Raw genomic sequence first — 24,989 nt, 5'->3', positions numbered from 1 at the left:
ACTGTTTCAGGAACCCCATTTTTTCCCCGATTTTCCTCCTGTGAATGCCCCCCCCCTTGCTGCATTACCCACAGCCGTAGGCTCCCTGCCCTGATGGGGGGGGTCACTGGGTGTGAAACGCCCCCAGTCCTGGCTGGGAAATAAGCGCTCGGGACAGCCTCAAACCGAAAAGTCGTTTTATTGGTACCATACATGACTCATAAATGGCACAAACTATGGAGGAGAAGGGGAAAAAAAAAAAAAAAAAGAAAAAAGAGAAAAAAAAAAAAAAAAAAAGAAACAAAAAGGCATTACAGTGTGTGCCCGGGGGGGTGAAGGGGGACAGCGAGGGGCATGTCACCACCCCACGGGAGCCCCAGCAACGCGGCAGCGGTGACAATCGTACCTTAACTGCAAAGCACAGCCCCCCCCCTGCCGTGCCAGGCCCCCACCGTGGGGTCCCCATGCTGGGGGGGGGCACAGGGCGCAGGAGCCACCCCAAGGCGTCTCCCTGGGGTTTTGGGGCCGGGAGCAGGCCAGGGCTGAGCGCGGGGCTCAGGCACCATCTCCCAGCCCCACCCCGGAGCCAGCAGCAGGGGGGGTGTCATGGGGGTGTCCCCCCCAGTTTGGCCACCCCCCCAGCGTCTCAGCCACGGGTGGGAGAGACGCAGAGTGCGGGCGGCCCCCCTGCTGCACCCACAGCCCCCAGTGCTCACGGGGGGGGTCCCCACGGCACCAGCCAGCCCCCAGCCCCATAGGGCAGCGGGACACCGGCTGGGGGGGGGCTGGCAGAGGGAGGGGGGGTGCAGACCCCACAATTTCCCCAAACCGCAGGGCTGCTCCGTGTGCCCCAGGCTCCCTAACACACGCACACGCTCTCGCACACGCACGTGCACCCAGCAGCCAGCCCTGCCCTGCACAGCCCCAGAGCCCCCCCCTGGGGCAGCACACGCTGCAACCCCCCCTCGGGGGGGTATCCCAGGGCCCCAGCTCCCCCAAAAATGCACCACAGAGGCTGTCTGGGGGAGCTGGTGAGCACAAACATCCCCCCCCCCTCCTCCAGGCACCTCCTGTCTTCTCCGTGGAAGAAGCCTTGGAAGGATTTTTTTTTTCCTTTTTTTCTTTTTTTTTTTTTAAACCAAAAAAAAAAAATAAAACCCAAAAAATTATTATTATTCTCGTTGTTTCCCCTAACATCGATGGAGGCACCTGCTCTAGTGATAACACATTGAAAGAACAGTATCGTACACACTGTCTACAGCGCGGAAATGTACAAGCACGAGGTACACGAACCCGAGGGCGGGGGGGGGGGCAGCGGGGACAACAGCACACAAGATTTACATTGAGGAGGGAGGCGGGGGGGGCTGCCCCCCACCCCCTGGAGGGATTTAGAAAGGAAGTCTGCAAAGTCTCTCCTTGGTTTGAAGCTCTCCGAACTGGATATAAAACGAGACTCCCAAGAGAAGAAGCCTGTACAAAAGTCAGGACAGGGTGAGAGCGCTCAGGGCAGGGAGGGGGGGGGCACCAGCGAGGGGAGAGGGTGGGGGGGGGTGGGGGCTTTTCCCATCTTTTTTTTTTTTTTTTTTTTCTTTTTTTTTAAACTTACAATTTTAATAATATTATTTAAAAAAAAAAAAAAAAAAAAAGACAAAAGTAGGAGGTACCGGGAGCCGGGGGGGTGGCCGGGGTGCTCCAGGCAGGAACGCGGGGGGCCGCAGGCACGGAGCGAGGGTGCCGGCCACAGACCTGCGGCCTCGGCCCCCCCCGTGCCCCCCAGCCGCCTCCCTGCCAGGCGATTCCTATGTACACAGCCCCCGTGGGCCCTGCTGTGGGTGAGAGAGGGGATGGGGAGCAAAACGGGGGGGTGGGAGAGCGGGGAAACGCCAGATCCTCGTTGGCACCCCCAGCGCAGCAGGATCTGACCCCCGGGTGGGGGCTGCGTCCTTCGCCGGCCCCCCCAGCCCCCAGGTCGGGCTGGAGATGTGCAACCAACCCTGCGGGCTGCTGCCCAGCAAACCCCAGCCGCCAGACCCGGGGCGAGGAAGAGGAGGAGGAGGAAGAGGGTCGCAGAGCTGGGCTGGACCCCAACGCGGGGCGGCTGCGCCCCCGCTCCCCCTGTTCAGCAGGCAGGGGCTGGGCGCACCGGGAGGGGACGATGAGAAGCTCTCCGGGGAAGAAGCAGGGAGGGAAAGGGAGAAGGGGGCAATAACGAAGCTACGGCCCCGGATACCCACCCCTGCCCCGGGGTCTCAGGGGGGGAGCAGGGTGGAGGGAGAGGGCTGGGGCTCGCCCCCGGCCGTGCATCCCGCCGGCCGCGCGGCGCCGGTGCGCCCCGGTACCTCGCCGCTTCCCAGTCACTCTCCGTTGCAAATGTACAGGTAGATCGGTTTGGACTGAGTCCGCGGGGGGGTCGGGGGGGGCCGCAGGGCCGTTACTGCGACGCCTGCGACGTGGGGTTCTCTGACTTGCTCTCCTGGCTGGAGGGCGGTTTGCTGTTCCAGGGGCTGTTGGCCCCCAGCGCGGGCGAGTTGTTGAAGCTGTCCTCGTCGTCGATGCCGTTGGCGGCGTCGAACTGCGTGTTCTCCAGCCGGGTGATGAGCCGCTCGTCCTCGTCCCCAAACTCCCCCCCCATCAGCGTGGGCTCGCCTACCACCATCACATCCTGAAAGGGGAGACGGTCCCGAAACATAATCGAGGTGGGGGGAGCCCTGGCCGCCGCACCGCCCCCGACACCGCAGCCCCTTCCCCATCACCAGCCCCAAGGTTTGGGCACCGCCTGGGTTGTGCTCAGGGGCTGTAACCCCCCGGCCCTGGGCTGGGTCTCGCTCTCTGCAGGGGCTGAGACCAAGGGGGGGTCCTGGAGACCACCCCCCTGCTTGTCCCCATCGCCAGGAGAGGGCTGGGGGGCTCGGACAGGCAGCCCTGGGGCTCTCCCCTCAGCCACTCCCCGAGGCTGGGAGCCCTCCCCTCCACCCCGGGGAAGGAAGAGAGAATGGAAACGGGATGCTTACAGGTACCTGACTGGACAGGGCAAAGGTGCTGGCCGGGCTCTTCTTCTTGCTGTTGCTGTTGTTGGTGTTTCCCCCGCCCGAGCTCATGGTGCTGCCCCCCGACATCTTCCTTTTCCGGCGCTTGCTGGGCTGCTGCCGCGCTGGCTCCGCTGTCCCAGGAGGGAGAGGTGGTCAGCCCCGAAGAGCAGCAGCTGGTGCCCCCCCAACCCTTTTTCTACCACCCCCTCTAGCAGGGCCACCTCCTCCCGTCCGTGCCGGGAAGCCCGTCGGGCAGCAGACTCACCAGGCGGCGCGACCATCCGCTGCCACTTCTGGAACAGGCAGGTCTTGAGGCAGTCCCGGGGGCTGAGGCTGTAGGTCTTGTGCCGTGACATGAGCTCCTGCATTGGTTCTAGGATTACACAGAGCTGCGGGGAGCAGAGAGGCTCGGGGTTAGACAAAACGCCCCTGGCACTGGCAAGGGGCCCCCTGTCACGCAGCCGTCTCCGCGTTGCGCCCACCCGAGCCGCACGTGGGGCTCGCAGGCTCTAGCAGATTTGCTGCCCCACTGCTCTGCGCCATCTGCCCCTCTTTCCAGATCCCCTGCACACTTACTCGGAGGTAGTTGAGTGTGGAGTTTGAGAGCCCACAGCGGGTGATGTTCTTGGATAACTGGTCCAGCATCTGGGGGTCCTGCGCCTAGGGGCGAGAGGAGCAGGGCTCAGCGGTGTTCAGGATGCGTCCTGGTCCCCCCCCATGCTCCAGATGGGGGGACAGGAGGGGCCCCCTCGTGCACGGCAGGGAGAGAACAGGAGCAGAACTCACATGCATGGCGAGGATGCTGCGGGGGATGAGCTCTCGATGCTGGCGGATGCTGAAATGCCACGTCTTTATCCTCATCATGTCGTCGAACATGAACTCCAGGTAGAGCCGCCCTTCCACGCACACCTGGCCAGGGCAAAAGGGTCAGGCACACGCTGCCAGCACACGCTGCCACCCTGTTCCCCCAGCCCACACCCCCAGGAACCCACTGCTCCTGCACACCAGGACACCCTCCCCGTGCTTGGTACAAGCCAAACCCATCGGTTTGCACAACGGGGGGGGTCCTGTGCAGAAAGGGGATGCTACGGGGCACCCCGTGCCATAATCACAGCCTGGTGCTCGTGGGCACAGCCCCGTCTGCCCGTGTGCTGGGTGCTGCCGGTACCTGGGTGAACATGGGCTTGCCGTGCTGGGTCACCATGGTGCACTGGTCGCAGTCCAGCGAGACGAAGTTGTTGTGGAAGGACTCCTTGGGGTGCTTGAGCACGTAGTAGAGCTCCGTGGCCCCTCCTTCAAAGATGCTGCGGAAGTAACGGGGAATCAGAGTCCGGCCGATCGCTGGAGTGGGAAAAGGAGGAAGATGAAGTCAGTAAACCCGGCTCCTTAGGGTGTGCTGGCCCATTCCTCCCCCCATAGCACCGCGGTGAGCCGCGGGCCCGGCCCTGCTGCTACTCACTGTATCTCTTTGGTCCATCCTCCAAGCAGAAAGTGATTGTTAGCATGGCGTCATCCTCAAAGAACTCCGTGGTGAAGGCGTCCCACCACAGATTGTCACATTCCTGGGGGTGCCAGAGAGACGCCGGGTCACCGACAGCCCCGTGCCGTGCTCGGCCCGTGGGGGGCTGCAGGGGGCAATAACAGGGGGCTGTCCCCTGGCCAAGCAGGACCCTGCAGCCAAGGGGATTTCTCCCAGACCCCACACAGCTCGTGAGGACGGGCAGCACAGAGCGCTCTCAGCGTGGGCTCTGTCCCCGTCCTGCCGGAGGGACCCTGTCCCCAACGGGCCCAGCTGGGAGCATCCCCCCGCCCCCGGCCACCCTCCCCTTGAGCTCCCCACCTCTGTCCAGTTCTGCAGCCTCTTGTTGAGCTCGAATATCCTGTAGTCGGTCTGGTTGCCGTACGGCGTGTGCCTCCTGCCAGGGAGCAGAGTGGGAGCGCTCAGAGCAGGAGGGAACCCCCGTGGGGGACACAGGGATGGGGACACACAGACACACACCCCCTTTAGGGCTGGGCAGAGCCCCAGCACCCCCCGTAAGTCCCCAGGGGCCAGCAGCATGCCCACCCTGCAGGGCACCCCCATCCTTGCCATGCACGGGGCAGGCTCCCCGCTGTCCCCCGGTCCCCCCGTGCTTACCCGATGCCAGGCTCCAGGTACGTAGGTGGGTACATGGGAGTAGGGCTGGGGGGAGAAGCAACACAGCGGGGTCAGCAGTGGGGACACCTCCACCCCTGCCCTCCCCGGCCCCCCCTTCCCTGCCACCAGCATCGAGCAGTTGGGATGCTGACGTCCGACAGTCCCACAGGGGGACTCGCTCCCCAAAATTGGGCTCTGCTCCCCGGTCCCAGGGACCTGTCCCACAGCTCCTGGGAGCTGCGCCCTGCTCCTCTGCAGCCGGGCAGGATTGGGGTTGGAAAACAGGGCATTTTGGCAGGTGCTGGGGCTGCTCCCTGTCTGGAGTCACCCCAGGAGTTTGGCCTGGCGAGGGACTTGGTCCTGCAGTGCTTGGGGACCTGGGACCCCCTTGATCCCCAAATTTACCATTTCTCCACCCGGTCCCTGCTCTGGCCCCGTCTCTCCCCTCGCACTACCTGAACTCCACGTGCTGCAGCCTCACCACATTTCTGGCGAGCCAAAGGCTCACAGCACCCCAAACCCAGCAGAGCCCTCCCCGAGCCCCGGCTCACCCCACATCTCGATCCAGCATGGTGCCCGGGTGGAAGGGGGGGAAGGCGTTGCCGTTCGGGGGCTCCTTTGGCGAGTACAGCTTGAACGACTTAGAGGAACAGCCTGCAGAGAGAGCAAAGGCACGGGGTCAGCCGGCTGCACCCCGGCACCGACCGCGGGCAGCCCGTGAGGAGAGACACCCCTGCCTCATCCCCGTGGCGAGGAGGAGGAGGAGGAGGAAGAGGCCAGACCCAGGGGTGCCCAGGGCTCACCGGGTGCCCAGGGCTCACCGGTTCTCAGCCAAGGGACGGGTGCAGCCGGAGCGCTGGGGAGCACTCCGGGCCCTATCCACCCCCCCAGCCCTTCCACGCTGCTCCTAATCCCGCTGCCCCGACCCGGGGAATGGCAGGGGATCGCTTTGCTGACCTTTCCATCGCCATGGAGACGGGTGAATAATCGCCCGGACGGCGGGTCCCCAGGCAGCCACCATCTGCCACTCGGGCAGCCCGGCGCTCGCCGTGCTCGAGATGGAAGCAGCCGCCACCAACCATCCCCGCTGCCACCCAGGGGAGTCGGGGACCGCCCGCACCCCGCGTCCCTGCTCCCCGGGGGACCTCAGGGTGGGCTCCCACGCTCCCGGTCCCCCACCCGCCGGCTTCCCGGGAGCGCCGCGGCACGCCCCGCTGCCGGCAGGACCCGGCACGCCGAGCCGGGCGCCGCCGAGACACGTGCGGCGGGGCTGAGCCGCTCCCCGCGGCCGGGCGAGGGTTTGGGCTTGGGTTCGGGCTCGGGCTCGGCGCCGGCGGGCAGCCAGGCAGCCGGGCCGGCCCGGACGGGCACGGTGCCAGGGAGCGCCGGTTTCACCGGCTGGGCCGGCCCCGCCGCCGCGGGGACATCCCCGGTGGTGCCGCGGCACCGGCCGGCTTGCAGGGAACGTCTCCGTCCTCGGCAGGCACAAAAAGAGGAGCAGAAAGCCCTAAGGAAATTGGGGCACGGCCCCTCGCCCCCACCTACATCGATTTAAAAAAAAAAAATATTTGCCACGGAGGAGGTCGGTGCTGGCGCTAGGGAATTTCTGCTTTCTGCGCCAATCCCGCTCAAGTTGTGCCCCACGGAAATTCAAATTCCACCGAAGCCGTGCTGGAAATTCAGCCTTTTCCTCGCCGCCTTGCTGCTGCTACATGGCATTACGCTGAAGCGTGCTTGATGCACGGGAAACTTTCCAAAGGCGAGCGTCTTCCGTCTGAAAGGAGCCGATCCATCAGGCGCAGAAAGCAGCAGCGAGGCTGAACCCTGCGTGCTGCCCGTCACCGCGTCCTCGAGCGAAAAAAGAGAACCAGCGGATCTCACCCTCTGATGTTTTGTTTTTATTCATCGATGAGAGAAGGGAGGAAAAGCCCCCGAGGGTTCCTGCTTTGTGAATTTCTCTGTCCTCGGCCATGTGTGGATCAGGGCTGAGCTGCAGACCGCGAACACCCTCGGTGGGCACGGGACGGTCTGCCAGGGTGGTGATGAGGGAGATCCCTCCCTGCCCGCTCTGCTCCTGCTGCCTTGCTGACAGCCGGGACGGAGCCCTGCTCCACCCCGAGCAGATTTAGCAGTGATAGGATCAGTTTTGGGGCCCTGCTAAGCACCCTGCCGCAGCAACTGGGGAGGGAGAGGTGCCGGTGACGTGATCCCAGCACCTCCAGCACCCTGAGCACTATTTTCAAAATATGCTGCTGTGTTAAGTGGTTTTAAGTAAGGTTACCAATAGCCCTGAGATTTACTACGGGCTGCCCGAGTGCTAAATCCACCGCAGCTACACACACACTACCAAGTGCACACGGGACAAGGCCACGACTTTGTGACAGCAGCACCAGCACCGATCTTCACCCAGGCACAGACAGAGCACACCGTGTGCTCAATGCGATGCCACTGCTATCCATGCTGCCCTTTCCCCAGGGGCATGGGGTCCCGGACCCTTCCCCACCCTCTCTCTCCCCCTGGCAAGAGGCTCGGCGCCGCGAGAAACGCGCACGTGGTCGGCGAGGAAAATCCGGCTGAGGCTGCGGCGAGGGAGCTGCCGGCCCGGGCAGGTCCAAGGGGCGGCGCGGAGCAGGAGGAGGGGACCCCCGGGGGCAGCGGGCAGCCCACCCGCACGGCACGGGGCGATGGGAGCAGCGGGAGGAGCTGGGGAAGCGGCTCCATGCGTCCGCGAGGGAGCCACGTAGCAGCCGGCGTGCCCAGCGCCCTGTCTGCCTTCTCCCCTGCTTCCCCTGCCTGTTGTGCTGAGTGTCCCCGCAGCTGGAAACGGGGTGGAAAATCCCCAGGCAGCCCCCAGAGGTGGGGAGCGCGGTGTTTGCGGAGCCAAAAGCAGCGCCAGCACCTCGCTGTCACCCCAGCAGCCCCCCGCAGGTGCCCTCTGGCCAAGTGGAGCCTTCCTTCCCCAGCTGGGGAGCGACTGCGCTTTGTGCACAAGCAGCAGAGCTCAGAAACGAGGCGAGGCATTAACAAAAATGAAAGTACAAGGGAAGAAGCATGAAGCTTGAGCTCCAGCGAGGCCGCAGCTCAAGCAGGGAGCATCCTGCTCCTCCCAGCAGCCGGTGGCACAGGGGCGAGCCTTCGCGCGAGGGCTGTCGCTGCTTCCCGGCATGCTCCCGGCCCGCTTCCTGGCTGCCTAACGAGGCTTTGCAGCGTAAATAGCAGCATTGTTTCGCAGGCGCTGCTTTGCCGGGCTGGGGGAGCCGTGATAGAGGCAGGAAATCCATCTGCCCAGCCCAGCCCCGCTGGCGAGGGCGCTATCCGGAGCTGGGCGCAGGGCGGCAATTCGCACTCGGGTCAAGTGGTTCGCGTGGCTTTGGCCGGTCAGGGTGTCTGGTGCTGGGGGGCAGAAGCAAGGAGAAGCATCCAGAGAGGCCGAAACACACGGAGAGGTGCACGGTGTGCCCCGGCAGAGCTGCTCCTCCATCCCTCCTTCCTCTTGTTCGGAGGGCACGGAGAGGGCAGCGTGAACCAAAGGGAAGCCGGCACCACCCCACACCCCCTGCTGCAGCTTGGAGTAAAAACCAGCACACAGCAGGGCAGAACCCACAGCGCTGCCTGTCCTGAGGATTACACTCTCACTTTCCTCGAGCCATGCAGCAGCTGTGCCCACATCCAAGCAGCCTCCGAGCTCACCCTGACCATTAGCTGTCCCCTTGCCGGCACCGTGTGGCCTCACCTCCGGCACCCGGCGATTTGTTGCAGCACGGCAGCCCTGGGGACTCCCAAAAGTGCTTTAGTTCGCTGCTGCCGAGCTGCCCGAGGAGCTGTGTGGCTGAAAATCAAGCACGTTGGGTTCCCCAGTCCCCGGTTAGAGTCAGCCTCCTCCTGGGGACACGCGGGGGACACGCCAGGCGGCACCCCAGCACATCAGCACCAGAGCACGCCGAGCAGGGAAATCCCAGGCGCTCCTTCCTAGTGACCGAGTTGGAAACTCAGGGGGACAGCGGGCGGCCAGAAGAGCAATAATTAACTGCAGCCTGACGGATCTGGACGGCGGGAGATGAATTGGGAAGGGCTGATTAAAAAGCTGTCACAGCTGGAAAGCTCCCGTGCCCCAGTGCTTCCGCGGCGCTCCATCCCCCAGCCTCCGGCCGTGCGTCCCCGGAGCAGCTCGGACACGCTGGAGAGGTTTGGGCCAAGCCACAGACCTCGGGATGTGGATTTGTGCCCTCGTCTCTGCTCTGTCTGACGCCGGGGTCTCTCAGGGCTGGGTGCTCAGCAGGGTGCTGGGCTCGCAGCCGGGGCTAGCAGGAGCCCCCTTCGTGGCCAGGCCCGCAGACGCGTGGAGGGAGATTCGAAGCGGGAGGCAGCGCGCCCTGCCAGCTGCACAACGGGCTGAAAATTGAATCCCTTCCAGCGCTGCAAGCCCCAGATGCAATCCCGCAGATAACCCACTTCTCAGCTCCACTGCCATCAACGTGGCGCGAGCCAGGCGTTTCCTGGGACGCTCAGGGACGCATCCCACTGTCCCCAATTGTTCCTCTCATCTTGCTGGCTCGGACCAGAGATCCCCCATCAAACATTGCTGGTTTCAGCCTCAGGAACGCGCCTTTCGCATTTCCAGCCGCTCTCCCTTCCCTCCAAAGCCCTCCACCTCCAGGGCTCCTACAGCAAAGTGAGGGTGCCCGAAGTCAGGATGCTCGGGGCTGGGCTTCGGCTTCTCCCACTGCTAGGATGCGGGCGGCACAGGGAAGTAAATAAACACCACGATGCTGGAACCACAGGGCTGGAGAAAACCCTCGTCAGCATCCCATGGGGAAAAAGAGGGACCAACACGCCTGACAAACTAGGATTTGCATTTTCAAAGGGTTTTAGACTCTGTGGCAGCAAGGAAAAATACACAAAGGTAGCCAGGCACGGTGATGGTCCTGCAGGGCTCACAGACAGCTCCTCTGCCCCAGCTCACGGCTCCTCACACGCCCGCAGCACCACACAACAAGGCGACCCCTGCGGTTTTGCGTGGCTGCTGCTCGGGGCAGCTCTCAGCAGGAGCAGGATCCTCCGGCAGGGGCTGGAGCCGCGGCGACAGAACCGCTGCCATCCCCTGCTGCCTGCCAGCCCCCGGCTCCAGCAGGGGAAGGGAGAGGGAGGAGGAAGGCAGAGAAAAGCCCGTCCGGTGCTGCTCCCGGGGCCGAGGGGAGGCTGTCAGCCCCCACGTGGCGCATGGAGATTGGCAATCCCGGGATGCACCGCTCGCTGCCGGCCGTGGCGAGGAGCAACGAGCGCTGCACGCTGGGACGCGTAGTCCCCGGGGACGCGGCCCCGCCGCCCGCCGCCGCCGCCTCGCTCCATGTTGTGGTGTCCCAGCTGCAGCACGGGGACGGGGACGGGGACAGCAGCACCGTCACCCCCAGTGGGACGCCCGCACAGGGCAGGGAGGGCACAAGCAGCGCTGTACGGAGCTTGCTGGCATCAGAACAGTTTGCAAAGTGCCACCTGCACCAGCTGAACGTCTCTGTCCTGGGTTAAACCGAGCAGAAACAGCCCGTGATAGATCTCAGAGCAAATGCTTTTGGGTGCTGCCCTGCCAGCAGAACGTGCTGTGCCTGGTGTCAGGGCTTTTGGCACAATGCTCAGGATCCCTCCAGCCCGACACCAGGCTGCTCGCCGTCCTCACCGCCCTCACATGGAGCAATGTCACAGCCCTGCGCCTACAGGCACCCCCAGTCGGCTGGAGGCAGGGGAACCAGCCCCTGGACGTACCCACAACGCAGCCCAGGGCTGATCCCAGTTGGGCTGGGATCTGCCAACGGCACCAGCACCCCCCTGCACATAGCACAGCAGTTACGGAGGAGCTGAACCCAATTCCCATCCCGAAAGAGCTGGCAGACTGATCAGCACAAACCGTGCCGCGGCAGGGAGGGCCAAAACCCCGGAGAGCCACGGGTTTGGGACACATCCACCCTGTGATCCATGGGCATGCGTGGCCCAGGGGGAGCTCCCCGACCCAGGAGCGAAGCCCTGCAGAAACCACCCCACCTCTGCTGCCCAGCCCCGGGCCCATCTCACCCGGGCATCCCCACTTTTAAGAGCAGTCTGCCTGAAACAACGGCCGGGAGGGCGACCGGTGGGACAGCCTCGCTACCGCAGGTGTCGCAACCGCACGGAGCAATTAGCGGCCGCACGGAGCAATTAATGTCAGAGCACCCTGCCCAGCGGGTCACTCGCAGGACGGGAGCTTTCCGAAGGAGAGGTGGTCAGGAGAAGCGCTGCTGCTGCTCCGTGACTGTGCAGGAGCCGTGGTTTGTCCCTTCGGGCAGAGCTCGAGCTCGTGGCAGAGTGCTGGCACGAACAGCTGGGGTGCTGGACACAGCTCAGAGCCCCCCCAAAAGGAGCTGAGATGCTCCCAGGGCTGGCCAGAAGGGTCTGGAGGAAAACACTGCCACGCTGCTGCAGTTCAGGGTGACGGAAAACACTTGGGGACGATCACTGCTGCGCCTGGTGGTGCCACCCTGCCAGCCGCGGGACAAGGACAGGTCCTCGTGCCCACCTGGCCCACCTCTTCCCACATCACGAGGGATGCGGGACGTGCTGCCTGCTCTCACCCGTCTCCAAAAGAAGCTGAGAGGCTCCGCATCACCAGCGAAAGGCTCCTCAGCTCACCAGTGAACTTTTGCATCCTTTCACTGGCACCTTCCTATTTTACATCGGCTGCGGCCAAGGGGAAAAGTCCCCAGCAAACCACAGGGAAAGCCCCGCATCGCCAAACCTCCCAGCGGGAGCCTCTCTCCCCTCGGATCACAACTTCTCTGTTTTTAAAACAAGACATCTCGCACACCTTTCTGCTCGGCGCTCCTTTCCCGAGTCCTCCAGGTGTGCTCGGATCGCAGATTTGGGATCTCTACAACATCAGGAGGGCAGAGACCAGGCTCCCTCCTCCTTCAGAGGAAACCACAACTCTCCCACAACAAGAACACGCCACAACCCGAGGCTTTCAAGAAAGAAGACGTCCAAATTCACCGGGACTTCACACAAACCGTGAGAGCTGGCACCCGACCGGCTCCGGAGGAGTCGCTACAGACCCGCCGAGACAAAGCGCTCCGGGACGCACGGCGAGAGCAGCGCCCGCGGAGCTGGGTGAGGAGGGTTTGCTCCCACACCTGCAGCTGAAGGCCACCGGGTCTGCCCCAACATCGCCGCGAGGAGCGCCGGTCTGACCTGTAATCCCAGGCGGCGCTTTTAGAGGAACAGAACAAGCTGTACTGATTTGGGGAAGAAAGTTTTCCAGCCCCCGCAGGATCCCGCAGCCTCCCAGCCCTGCGCTCACGCCTCGAGCAGGGACCCTCGTGGCACGGCTGCCCTGCTGAGCCCTTCTTCACCCTGCTTCTCTTTCGGGTTCATGCTGCAGCCCCGCTCTCCTGGCCACGTCCCCGGTTGAGCCTGCAATTGCCCATGGCCCAGGACCCGTCTGGAGCCACCAGCGCCGTGTCCCAGCCACGCAGCCCTGCGGCAGCTTCGGGGCTCGTCTCTCCCAGCCACTCGGGAGAGGCGTGGGAGAGCCGAGATTTTCAGTGGGAAAATTACCTGCCCGGCCCGAGGGCCCCGTGCTGCAGTGCAGGGACCCAGTCCCCTGCCCGGGCGAGTCGCTTCAGCTCCCCGGGAAACCGCAGGGACGGGCCCCGGGGAGCCCCAGGGGCGAGGGCTCGCGGCCCCGCAGCTCGTGCCAAGCCTCCGTCAGCACGGGGCCGGTGATAGAAACGGGAGCACACGCAGGTGCTGCTCCCCCCGTGCCCCCCCTGCGGCCCCGAAAGGCTTTGTCTGTGGGCAGGGATGAGCTGCGTGCTCCTGCAACCCCAAAGTCTTGCAGCACCCCTCCTCGTGCACCCCCTCGGATGTTTCGTTCCCTCCGAGGTGCTTTGGAGACGCTCGCGGGACCCTCGGAGCTGCGGGAGAGGACAAAGTTGCGGCGGGCAGGGAGGAGAGGTGGGCGAGCAGCCCCCCGTGACAGAGTGCCCGGAGGGGGCCGGGGGGGCGCGGGGCAGCTGTCAGGGGGCTCGGCCGAGGGAAGGAGCCGGGGGAAGAACAAAGGGAGCTGCGGGTCGGGATGGAGCGGGGCACAAGGGCTGCCGGCAGCGCCAGGGGACGGGGACACCTCTCCGAGAGGCAGGAGCCGGATGATGGGGAGAGGGGACGGGGAGGGGGACGGGGGGACAAACCGGGGAGGAAGAGGGGAGCCCGGGACGCACGGGGGAGCTGGAGACGGAGCCAAGGCGAGCTGGGGATGGGGCCGGGAGCCGTGGGGCTGCAGCTCGGGAAGGGAGAAAAGGAACGGGGGCACCCGGGGCGCGCACCGGGAGCGCACCGAGCGCGCACCGGGCGCGGGACCGGGGTCGTTGGAGAGGGCGCGGGGGGGGGTCGCCGGGGTGCCGGTGCCTGCGCTCTCAACTTTCCGGGGGCGCGCAGAGGAAACTTCCCGGGGGTGTGGGGGGGGGGGATGCGGAGGAGGAGGAGGAGGGGGGGGGCCGGGACTCACGGCGGGCGGCGGCGGCGGCGGCGCTGGGGCGGGGGTCGGAGCGCGGCGGGGCTGCGGGCCGCCATGGGGCCGGGGGCGGCGGCGGGGCGGGGCGGGGCGGGGCGCGGGGCGCTTCCTTTGTCTGCGCCGCGCCGACCCCACAATGGCTGCGGCGGCGGCGCGCCCGCTGCCGGCCGCGCGCACCCCCCCCCCGGCTCGCCCCGGGGCACCGGCACCGCCGGCGGCACCGGCACAAAGGGGAAAGGAGGGGACCGTAACGGGGGAGGGGGTTAAGGGGGTGTTGGGGGGGTGTTTGGGGGTGGCCCGCTGCTCGCCACCGAGGGTGGTTGGAAGTTTGGAGGGTTGGGGTCCTGCGCTGCTCGGGGGGTGCTCTTGGGGTGCTGGGGGCAGTCTGGTGTCTGCAGCCGCAGCTACGAACACCCCCTGCACCCCCAAAACCATATCCAAACCTACACACGCCCCCTGTACCCCCCTGTCCATATCCACGGCTGTGCACACCCCCTGCACCCCCAGGTCCATATCCCCATCTCTGCACACCCCCATAACTCCATGCCCGCACCCACATCTGTGAACGCCCCCTGCACCCCCATATCCACACCCACGCACACCCCCTGTACCCCCACACCCACACCCGTGTCTGTGCACCCCCCCGTGCCCCCACATTTATACACACACAGCTACACACGCTCCTACATCTGCCTGTCCCCCGTGCACCTGCCTCTCCACGTGCACCCCCAGACACCCCCCTATGCCCCCAAACAGAAGGCCGCTCGCTTTACGTGCACAAAAGCCACGTTGCCACCCACCCCACTCCCCGAGCCCAGCAGAGGGACCCCCGGTGGTCTCCCCACGACCCGATTTACAGGCACACGAGGACCAACACCACGAGGCCGGCAGCGGAGAACGGCTCCGCTAAGGGATGCTCAGCGCCTGGAACACACCGCAGGCAGGCTCGAGCCCTAGCCCAAACACTTAAAACTTTGAATCGACGCTGCTCACACTCACCCTTTCCATGCCTGAGTGCCCAAAGATGCCTTACAAACCCATATACGCACCCAGGAGGTGACGCATACAGCCACGCACTCAGCCACACGCCTTGCCTTCTCCCCCCTCGCCCTGCTACCACCGAGCAGCGCCAGGCAGGAGCATTTTGCCCCCTCCCCACCTGCAGGTCCTGCTGCAGGCACAGCCCAGGGATGGGCCCCGCGCACAGCACCGCCAAGGTTTGATCCGTGCCTTGGGAACCTCCCTCGCACGCCGCTGGGGCTCGGGGAGGTGCAGGACGGGCGCCGTGCGAGCGGAGGGCCCAGGAAGGAGCAGTGGTTATTTATTTGGCTCAGCAGAGCCAGGGCTGTCGCGCACCGACGCCTGCGAGCATCGCACCGACCGCCTCCACGCCTGGGAGGAGAAACCACCGGCGTGCAAACAGGCGGCAGCGCCGCGGCTGCCTGCGAGCTGCCGACGGCTCACGCCCAGGGCGCAGCCCGAGCCCACCGCCCAGCACCCCCCCGAGCAAAACAACAAAAAAATAAAAAATAAAATGGGAAACCGAGCAACCAAGCCCCCCAGACGCCCTTTTTGCTGCTCAGGTACCCACCAAAGGGCTGCGGGCTGGGAGAAGCGGGCCCATCGCACGGAGGTGCCCCCATTTGTCAGGGCTCCGAGCACAGCCCAGGGCTGAGCTTGGCACCAGCTGGAAAATATCCCTTCCCCTGTGAAAGTTTCAATAAAGGCCTACTTTTCTCTAGTTTGCTTTGATTTTTCTTTGAAGTTTTTCAGGGTTTTTCTCGCTTAAACTTATTTCCCTTTCCCCAGGTTTCTGGTAAGAACAAAAAAAAAAAACAACAAAAAACACACCACGCAGCTCATTGGGGAGGTGGCACGACGAGTAAAACGCAGCGTTTCGCAACGGGCAGCACATCCATGAGCTTTCCTTTCCTTGATGAGACTCTTAACTTTTTCCAACGAGGATCTTTGGGTGAAAATTTCCATTTTGTCAAAAAGCCAAAATCATTTTTGGGGGGGGGGCAGAAAGCCACATTTCTGCAGCAACCCTCCCCGCTGACACCGCGTCCTCCCCACGGACACCCACCAGCCCAGCCGGGGTGCCCTTGGGTAACCCCACAGGCGAATTTGGGATCCTCCTGGGCCGGGATCCCAAAGCTCAGCCTGGCTGCCCCGTGCCCCGAGAGCCCCCCCAGCTCCAGGTGGGACAGGCAGGCTGGGTGCACGCAGCAGGCACACGCATGCGCACACCCGTGCGGCTCGCCCTGCACACACACGCTCACAGGCAGGCTCTGGGCCGGCACGCACTTGCACGGCTCCTGGCACAGCCCTGGACACGTACACACACCCGCCCCGGGCACGCACACCTTCCCACACCCCTTCCCTGCCCCGAAGCAGCCGCTGTGGGGTAACACAGGCAGAGCTGTGGGGCCCGCCACGCATCCCCTTCCTCCGTTACAGCACGTGCAGGGTGCGCGCAGAAACCTCGTCCGGCACCGTGAGGTTTTGGGGTGTCCTCCCCAGCCACCGCGCCTCCGGCCTCGTTTTCTCGTCACCTGGCAGGCAGTGCTGTGGGTAAACAGAGGGAAAAGCCCCACAAAGGCAGCTCTGCAAGAGGCAGGCACAGCGGGATGGGCACACACTGGCCGTGCCACGGAAACGTGCAGTGCCCAGGAATGGGGCACAGGGGACGCTGAGCGCCCCATCGCTGCCCGGCTCCTGCCAGCCTGCATCTGTGCAGAGAGGGTGAGCCGGGCTCTGGGAGGCCACAACCTGCTGTCGTTAGAGCAATAAATCACCTGGCCGTGACACCGGTGACAGCTACGAGATGGCACGGCTCTCCTGGTCAAGACTGGCCATTAAAGTGCCCCATTCCCTCTCCGGATCCCAAGGCTGCACGATGCACACCCAGCCACAGGCACAAAATACTGCAAAAAGGGGTGTTTTGCCCCCAGAACGGCTACTCCTGGTGCCCGTGCCGTGGCCACGGGGCTCGGAGAGGAGCACCCACCAGTGTGTGGGCTCCACAGCCCAGCGCATCCACGACAAACACGCCCCGAGCAATTTATCCCGGGGCTCAGCAGCCCGCCGGGACTGCTCACGTGTCCCTGCTCGGCTCTGACGACAGCGCTGGACTGGTCCACGTGGCTGCAGCAGCCCCAGCTGTTTATGGTTATAGCCGAGTTAATAATTAAATAGATGCTGGATGGAGAGCAGAAAGGCTGGGATGCAGCTGGGAAGCGTGTGTGGTGGTGGTGGTGCTGGGGGAGCCCCTTCCTCGCGATGCGCTCTCGCCCGCAGCGCGGGGCCGATTCCAGCTCCTTGCATTTCCACGACGGGACCCCCCCAAGCATGGGCCCCTCGTCTGCCCTGGCTTCCCAAAGGCCAGCAGGGCTGCAAACGTCCCCACCAGCACGGCAGGGCCATCACCAGCTCCGGCTGTCCCCAGGGCTGTGGGACACCCACCGCTGGTGCAGCAGGAGCCAGCCCCGGGACACATCCAGGACACATCCCTGGTGGGATCATGGATGCTCCAATGGCTCAGATCCCCACAGCAGGGGAAGCTCGGTGCCAGCCACACAGCCCAGCGAAGCAGGGCATGCAGCATGCAGGCAGGACACACAGCAGTAGGAATAAAACCCTCTGCACCCCTGCGTGCCCACAGCAAGCCTGCTCCCACTGCCAGCCGGACCAGAGGCGGCTGGGACAACGCTCCTGCTCCATGGGATGTGGGAATGGTGCCACCACGCCAGCTTCCCACCCCCCTGGGGCTCTTCCCCTCGTGTGCCATGTCCCCACAACACAAGCAGAGCAGCGGGGGCATGGAATGGGAGCCTGCAGCCCAGGGTGCCCGCGCTGACACCCGGTGCCCGCCCCGGCGCACGCAGGCACGGAGCGGGGACGCAGAGACACGCTTACAGAAAAAATAACAATAATAAAAAACCTGCTAGCCATGCAAACTGCACAAACAGCAGCGGGGAGACGGACTGGCCTGGCACTTCCCAGCATCCGGGATTCATCCAAACCGTGGCAGGAGCGGGGCACCCCCGCACGCAGACGCAGCCCGCAGTGGGGAGGCGCAGCGCGCACCCCGGAGCACCCCTCTGGGGGAGGCACAGCCGTCCCTGCACCACAAAGCCACCGCCTTTCAAATGGAAATGGGCTCTGCTTCTCTGCCTCCCCCAAGGGGGCCTTCCCTCGCCTGGATCAGGGGGGTGGCTGGGGCAGGTGGGCCCCCCTTTTTCTCTGGAGAAGGCACGGCTCCATCCATCGCTCTCCCCGAGAGAGAGAGAGAGAGGCTTGGGGGAGGCTGGAAACTCAACAATGACTCATGCTGAGCAGGCGGCAGATCCTGGGGGCTCCCGGGATTAACCCTTCCAAAACAAAACCATTTCCAGACACCAAGACGCGCAGGGAAAGCCCGGGGGCCTCGGGAGAAGCTGCCTACGGGGGCAGATCCTGAGCGTCCTGGAGGGAGCAAGGAGGAGGACCTGGGTACGTGCGCGCTGAGCGCTGCCACCCCCTGCCTCACAAGGGCAGCTGGAGGAAGGTGCCACGAGGGGCGCAGGACACGCGAGCGCCGTGCAGGGCCATCAGGCTGCCCACAGGCTCCAAGAAGGAGCAGCCTGCACGTAGGTTGTGGCAGGTCCTGCTGGCGAGGGGGGCTTCTCACAGCGGCCCCACCGCCGGGGAAGCGCCCGCTGCGTTCCCACGCCGTGCTGGAGGTACCACAACGCGCATCCTGCACAAAAAAAAAATAATCCAGGAGCTGGAAAACCCATCCCACCCCTCCTGCACAGCAGCCACCACCTTGCTCACACTGAGGGGCACACTGGGGGCCAGCCCAGGGCTCAGCCTTGCCCCCGAGCCCGGGCTCCTGCACCCGCAGGCTTCGTGGCCCCGCCGCGGCCACCCACGGCCGCCAGCCCTGGCCCCTCTGGCAGCGGCCGGGGGCGAGCCTGCCAGCAGCGCGGGGTTTACGACTCCAGACGCTCCAGGTGGATTCTCTCATGTTACAAGAATGGTTCGTTTTACAGCCAGTTTCCTGGCCTGGGGCTGGTCCCCGCAGCCCGGCCGGGCTGGGATCCTGCGATGGATGGAGAGAGGCGCTGGGGCAGCACAGCACAGCCAGCACCCCGGGGCCAGGTGGAGAGGGGGGCAGGCAGCACCTCAGGGGGGCTGGAAATCCTCGACAGCACCCCAAAGAGCTGCTTCAGGGGAAAAGCAAGGCACAGGCTCAACACCCAGCCCCGCAGCCCTGGGGACTGTCACTTGAGCAGGGAGGAGACGAGGTCCCTGGAGCTGCAGCAGGGCCCCGCGTCGCTGCTCCCTGCCGATTTACGCCGCTGAAAGCAGCCACCCACGACACCCCACTCCTCAAAGATAAGCAAGAGGGGGATGCCAAATCCCCTGTACCCACACGCGGGGGTCACTGGGACCCTGTAGGATCCCCGTGGCGTGGTTGGGAGGGATGCTGCAACCCCCACCCCGGACCACACGTGGGACGCCTCCCGTGGGTTGTTTCCCGCAGGTAACTCCAGCAGCAGAGCCCACCCCCTCTCCCCTCACCCCCGGCGCGGTGCTGCTCCGAAGCAGCTCTCCGAATATAGCAGCATCAAATAGCTCTATCAATAATGCATCGCTTCTGCTTCCTCTCGCTGCTGTGTTTTTGTTGCTAACATGTGTGTCCTTCCTGTTAACAGCTGCCTCCGCTCCGCCGCCTAGGCCAAACCGGGACACGGCCACCGCTGCGTGGGGACGGTGGCTCCTGGCCCCCGTGAGCCCCGTGGCTCCGGGTCACAGCCCCGACGTTGGGGACAGCCTGGGCTTTGCAGGGGAAGCTCGCTGCTGCTCCGAGCCTCCTGAAGCAGGCACGGTGCTGCTGCACGCCGCGGCTCCCCAGAGCACCCAGCACGGCACGGGGCTGGGAGGAGAGCATGGGCACCTCCGCGGGGACACAGCCCCCTGCCTGCAGGCTCAGCCCTCCCCAGCTTCACCCAGCTCCCCAGAACCCCACAGTGAGCTCCGTCAGGGGCTCCTGCCCGCCCTGCCCCAGGCTCACCCCGCTTCCCCAGCCCGGCAGCCTCCAGCCCGAGGCGGGCGAGCTGTAAACCGGTCGCTGCACGCCGGGGCCAGGCGCCTGGGCTTGCCCCGTGCCCGGCGAAGCAGCGTGCTGTGATCTGCTCCTGCTGGCAGCGAGGCAGGAGCTGGGGCCGGGTGCCTGCAGCTCCATCTCCAAGGAGGGTGGCAGCGGGGCAAGGGCAGCCCCCAGCCCTCCAGAGGAGCCCCAAGGGCTGCGCACCACGCTGGCAGCGTCTCCAGCGCCGGAGGACGCGTGCCAGAGGTTTGCGCACACTGCTGCGGCAGCGCAGAGGCCTGGCACACAGCGGGAGCAGGGGGTGACACCCCGCTCCCCTCGCTGTCCCCGGAGCAGCCGGCGTCCCAAAACCACTCAGCCGGTGGCTGCTCCGACCTGGGTTTGGCTGCACAAACCTGGCTCTGCTCCCAGCGCAAGCCCCTCGGTGCGGAGGAGGGGCCCGGGGCCGGCGGCTCCTGCAGAAAGCAGGGGGCCCCCGGCTCTGCTGGAGCTGGGAGACCCTCGGGAGCCTCCCCCAGTCTGCTCCGAGGCCCTGCGGGAGCGGGCAGGGCGTTATCTGCGGCCCCACGGGCAGGGTGGGGTGGGAGCAGGGCAGGGGCTGGCAGCGGGGAGATTACGGCCCCATCTAACGCCCTGGGAGCGAGCGGTTTGGGAGGGAAGGGGACAAACGGCAACGGGGAGCCGGGCGTGATGGCTCTGATGGGATCCTGCCCCTCTTGGTGCCCTCTGTCACAGCAGGACGGGCCGCAGAGCCCCGCGGGTGCCCGTGCCCACAGGGGTGCCCCAGCACGTGTCCGTGCTGCAAAGACGAGCGTGCACCAGCCCTCGTGCACGGCCGCGCTCCTGCACCTCCGTGCTGCCTCCCCAAAACACCCCGGCCTCAGGGACGGGTCTGGGGGTGCCAGGCTGCCGCCCCCCCTCGCCTCCCCGCTCCAGGTGGGGCCGGCAGCGGGCTCCCCACCGCCCTCCCCCTGCAGCAACAGCAGGAAACCACAGCCCCAGCCTGCAGGCGCGCTGATAACGGTCACCGGCCCCATCCTGCCCGCCCCGGGGGGCCGGGGAGGGGGCACCCAGCCCCTGCCCTGCTCGGGGGCTGCCAAAATTCCCCCTGCACCCGCTGCTCCCCGCTCCAGCAGCTTCCCCAGAGCCAGGCAGCAAAGGGATGTGCCCAAACCGTGCGCGAGGCAGGCCCCCAGCGCCCACCTCGCCGCGCACACGCGTGCGTGCCCTCGTGTGAGCGAGCTGCGCGGATGTGGCCGGGGGAATCCCACAGCGAAGGTGTGGAGAAAGAGAGAGGGCGGCACGAAATCGAGATGGGAAAGTGAGCCGAGGGTGAGGGGTGCAAGCAGGAGACACCCGTGTCACCGCCGCCACTCGTGCAGGGCAGGAGGCGACGGCCATGCCGCCGTGGAGCTTTTTGGGGAGGGTTTGGGGGGTTCGGGGAGGGTCTCGCCGCCGGCTCTGGGCGGGGAGGCACCCAAGCAGGCGGGTGAATTCCCAAATTCCCGGCTCTCCCGCTCCCAGCCCGGAGGACGGGGGCAGTGGGGATTCCCCGTGCGGCTCAGCACGCAGCTGCCTCTCCTCCTGCCTCACCTGCCTCCCCCCGGGCCGGCCCCAGCACCCCATTTCCCCCCTGCACGGCACATTCCTCGCGCAGGGGGCCGGGAGCGGCACGATTCACCCGCGGGGCGCTGGGGGTGCAACTCCAGCTCCCATGGAGGTGCCGGGCACGAGGCTCAGCAGCGTTGGCAAGGCAGTAAGGTGACTTGTGGGGCCAGGAGCTGAGCCCCCGAGCAGGCTGCAGTCCCAGTCCCCGTTTCAAAGCACTCACACATCAGCGTCCTCCCCCTGTCCCCAGGGCCGTGGCGGGGCTCTGCTCCTGCCCTGGTTTTGGGCAGGCTGACAGCGCCCCGTCCCCACCACACACGGCCCTCCAGGCCTCGTGCCACGGGGCCTGAAGCCACGGCACACGTGTGTCGGGAAGGAAAACCCCGCTGGGGCGCACGGAGAGCTGCCCTCCCTCCCGCAGCAGGGCACAAAACGGGCCCGGGGGCTGCCAGGGTGGCTCGGGGCTTCGCCACCAGCGCTCAGGCTGGAGGAACCCGCTGCAGCCTGACCTTGGGTGAGTCCCTTCCCCGCTGCAAAAGGAGAGGGCTGCGGAGCCAGCCCTGCAGGGAAGGGAGGCCGGGAGCCCCGCGCAGGGGCAGGGCTGCAGGGCTGCGAGGGAGGAGGGAGCAGCGTGCCTCGGCTCCCCCTCCCCGGGGGCCCCACGGCACCAACACCGTTACTATGGCGGAAAACATCGCCGGCTTTTTGTTGTTTGTTTTTTTAAATCATAATAATAAAAAAAAATAACAGCCCAGAGCACGCCGATCCCGAGTGCCAAGGCCTGCCCGGTGCTGAGGGCTGCCCGCGGGGAGCCTGGCCGCTGGGGCCCCCCCCCCCCCCTGCTCCGAGTGGGCCCCGGGGCTGGTGGCACGGTGCCGGGCGCAGGGCGGCTGCTGCTGCCTCGGCCTCCTCCGGCTCCATTCAGCTCGTGTTTACTTCCCCGGGCTCCTGCTGCCTGCCAGCACGAGCTCACGGCTCCTTCCCGGGGGGCAGAAAGCACCCCGGGGGCAGAAACCACCCCGAGGGCACTGCCCTTGGCTATGGGGCCAGCAGCACCTCGCCCCCCACCCCAAACCTCCGTCCTGGCACGGGGGCAGCCACACGGGGTATGGGATGGTGCAAACCTACAGGGGACCCTACAAAGGACCCCAAGGGGGGGCACAGCTTGCAGGGGGGCGTTTCAGGGGTGAGCCCCCCCCTCTTCCACGGCATCTCCCAGGCAGGAAACTCCTCCAAGTTAATGCAGCCCCGAAGAGCAGCCTGGGCAAAGCGGCTCATTAAATGTTTCTGGCTGGCAGGGGGCCAGCGGCAGAGCTTGTTTTTTCTATATTCCGATAAACAGCCCGGGGAGGGGAGGGGGGGGGGAGAAAGGAGTGTGTGTGGGGGGGGGGCACAGCCAGCGGGGAAGCCTCTGGACGTGCCACCAGCTCGGGGAGGTGGGCAGGGAGGGGGGCACAGGCGCGTGCACACACACACGCACGCACACCCGGTGCGCACACGCAGGAGGCTGGGAAGAAACCAAGGGGGGGGGCACACACACACACACACGGTGACGATGAAGCCCCCCCGGCGCCCCTTTGCCCACCAGCACGGCGGTGACACTGCCGGTGGCACGGGGCCAGCTCCCGGGGGGGGCCCCTGCTAGGAGCTGGGGCTCTGCCTTCGCCCCCGTTGCAGCCGGACCCTCGCCAAGGCCGGGGCGCGGAGGGTTTGGGGAGGTGGGGGCGCACGGAGCCCCCCCCGTGCCCTCCGGTGCCTGTCGGGGCTTGGTGCTTTAACTGTTTGGCCTGGCTGGGAGGCAGCTTCACGTGACTTTCTGCTTGAGGAAGCAGCGCTCTGGCAGCTTCCAGTGGGAGATGGAGGAGGCGGTGGGGGAAGGGGCCGCCTGCCTGCATGGAAACGCGGCGGGGAGGCGCGGGGGGCACCCCCGGACCCCTCCGCCCCCACAGCCCCCCCCCCCGGGGGGAAGGCACCGACCGCTTGGGGACCCCCGCGGGGAGGTGCGGGGGATGCAGGGGGCTGTGCCCCCATGGGGTGTCCCCAAGTGTTGTGGTGCCCGCTGCCCCAAAAGCCCCCCCCAGCAGCAATGCCAGCGGGTTGTGGGGTGCTCCGCCGGGCACCCGAGGGGGATGGGGACCCAACGTGGCACCGAGAGGCATCCTCGGAGCTGGGCCATCACCCAGCGAGGTCCCCAAGGGAGCAGTGTCCCCGCTGTGGCCCTACACACACCCCCCCGGGCCACACTGAGCATTGGAAACCGCACAGCCCCTTCCCCAGGCACCACCAAAATGCCCCCCCGGGACCCCGTGCACGGGGCCACCTGGGACCTGGTGGCGGAGCGGGCTCCAGCACCCCCCAGGAGCTGCTGCTCCCGCACCGGGCATCCCACACCGAGCAGCGGGCAAACCCACAACCCCACAGCCTCCCCAAATCCCCCTCCCCAGCCCCTGCAGCCCCCCCAGCCCCTGCTGGCCGCCCCGCCGAGCATCCTCACCTCGGCACACCCCCCGCCAGGGCGCCCAGCACCCACGTCTCAGGGGGTGCACGGCCAAACCCCGCTGTGTGGGGGCACCTGGAGCCCCCCACCCACACGGGGTGCCCCAGGGAGGTGCAGCCCCTGCCCCTCTTTGGGGTCACCCATGGCTGTGGCAGCCCTGCAGCGGGGCTGCTGCAGGCACCCACAGACAGGGGGGCCCAGCACCACACGCTGGGGGGCCTGACCCCATAAAAGGGCCTCAGGACGCAAGCCACGGGGACCCCAGCCCCACAGCCTGATGCAAGCCTCCATCACTGGGGTCCCAGCCCCATAAACGGGCCCCAGCATCAACACAGGGGGACCCCAACCCCATAAATAGAGCTCAGCATCTAAGGCATGGGGAGCCCAGCCCCTATAAACAGAGCGCAGCACCCACACCAGGGGGACCCCAGCCCCTATAAGCAGAGCTCAGCATTGAAAGCATGGGGACCCCAACCCCATAAACAGACCTCAGCATTGAAAGCACGGGGACCCCAACCCTATAACCAGAGCTCAGCACCCAAACCAAGGAGACCCCAGCCCTATAAACAGACCCCAGCACCCAAGACAGAGGGACCCCAATCCTATAAAGAGACCTCAGCATCCACACCATGGGGACCCCAGCCCCTATAAGGAGCCTGCAGCATCCAGGCCGTGGGGTCCCCAGCCCCATAACCAAGAGCTCCGCATCCAAACCAGGGGGACCCCAGCCCCATAACCAGCCCCCAAACCAGGGGGACCCCAGCCCCATTCCCAGCCCCATCCCCGCCCCCCAGCCCTATAAGCAGCCCCCGGCCCCACTCACCAGGGCATGCACATCCCACTGACATCTTCACATGCCTGGCCCTGCCGGGGGTCGCTGCGCGCTGCCCGGCCCGCGGGGGTCTCGCATGGACGGCGCGCCGAGGGCTCCGGCGCCGTTACCGGCGGAAGCGGGGAGGGGGGGACGCACGGACAACGAGGGTGGGGACACACGGACAACGAGGAGGGGGGTGCGGGGGGGGGGGACACACGGACAACGGGGGGGGGGGGGGGGGCGCGCGCAGCCCCGCGCGGCCCCGGGCACGGCCACGGGCAGCGGGAGCGCG

The 24,989-nt window shown here is 66.0% G+C and overlaps 1 protein-coding gene across 5 annotated transcripts; it reads right to left on the bottom strand.

Annotated features, from left to right (window-relative positions):
* Positions 1-234: 234 nt before the first annotated feature.
* LDB1 (LIM domain binding 1) lies at positions 235-24,819 on the bottom strand. Of its 5 annotated transcripts, none has more exons than XM_084289839.1 (11): positions 24,707-24,819; positions 5,697-5,799; positions 5,146-5,190; positions 4,849-4,924; positions 4,468-4,570; positions 4,177-4,349; positions 3,795-3,917; positions 3,585-3,668; positions 3,274-3,397; positions 2,991-3,139; positions 235-2,641 (listed from the first exon to the last, which is right to left on the bottom strand). In XM_084289839.1, exons 1-11 carry the CDS (start codon positions 24,729-24,731, stop codon positions 2,411-2,413), a joined length of 1,236 nt encoding a protein of 411 aa, XP_084145965.1. In that variant the 5' UTR covers positions 24,732-24,819; the 3' UTR covers positions 235-2,410. The 5 variants fall into 5 exon arrangements, with proteins under 5 accessions (XP_084145965.1, XP_084145966.1, XP_084145969.1 ...); XM_084289840.1 differs by having other exon boundaries at positions 2,997-3,139; XM_084289843.1 differs by lacking the exon at positions 24,707-24,819 and adding an exon at positions 8,879-8,956.
* Between the last annotated feature and the right edge of the window lie 170 nt (positions 24,820-24,989).

Source organism: Netta rufina, assembly GCF_964035555.1.
Source record: "Netta rufina genome assembly, chromosome: 7".
Lineage (NCBI taxonomy): Eukaryota > Metazoa > Chordata > Aves > Anseriformes > Anatidae > Netta > Netta rufina.
Note: the sequence above shows the minus strand (reverse complement) of the source record. Positions and strands in the feature narration are given on the sequence as shown.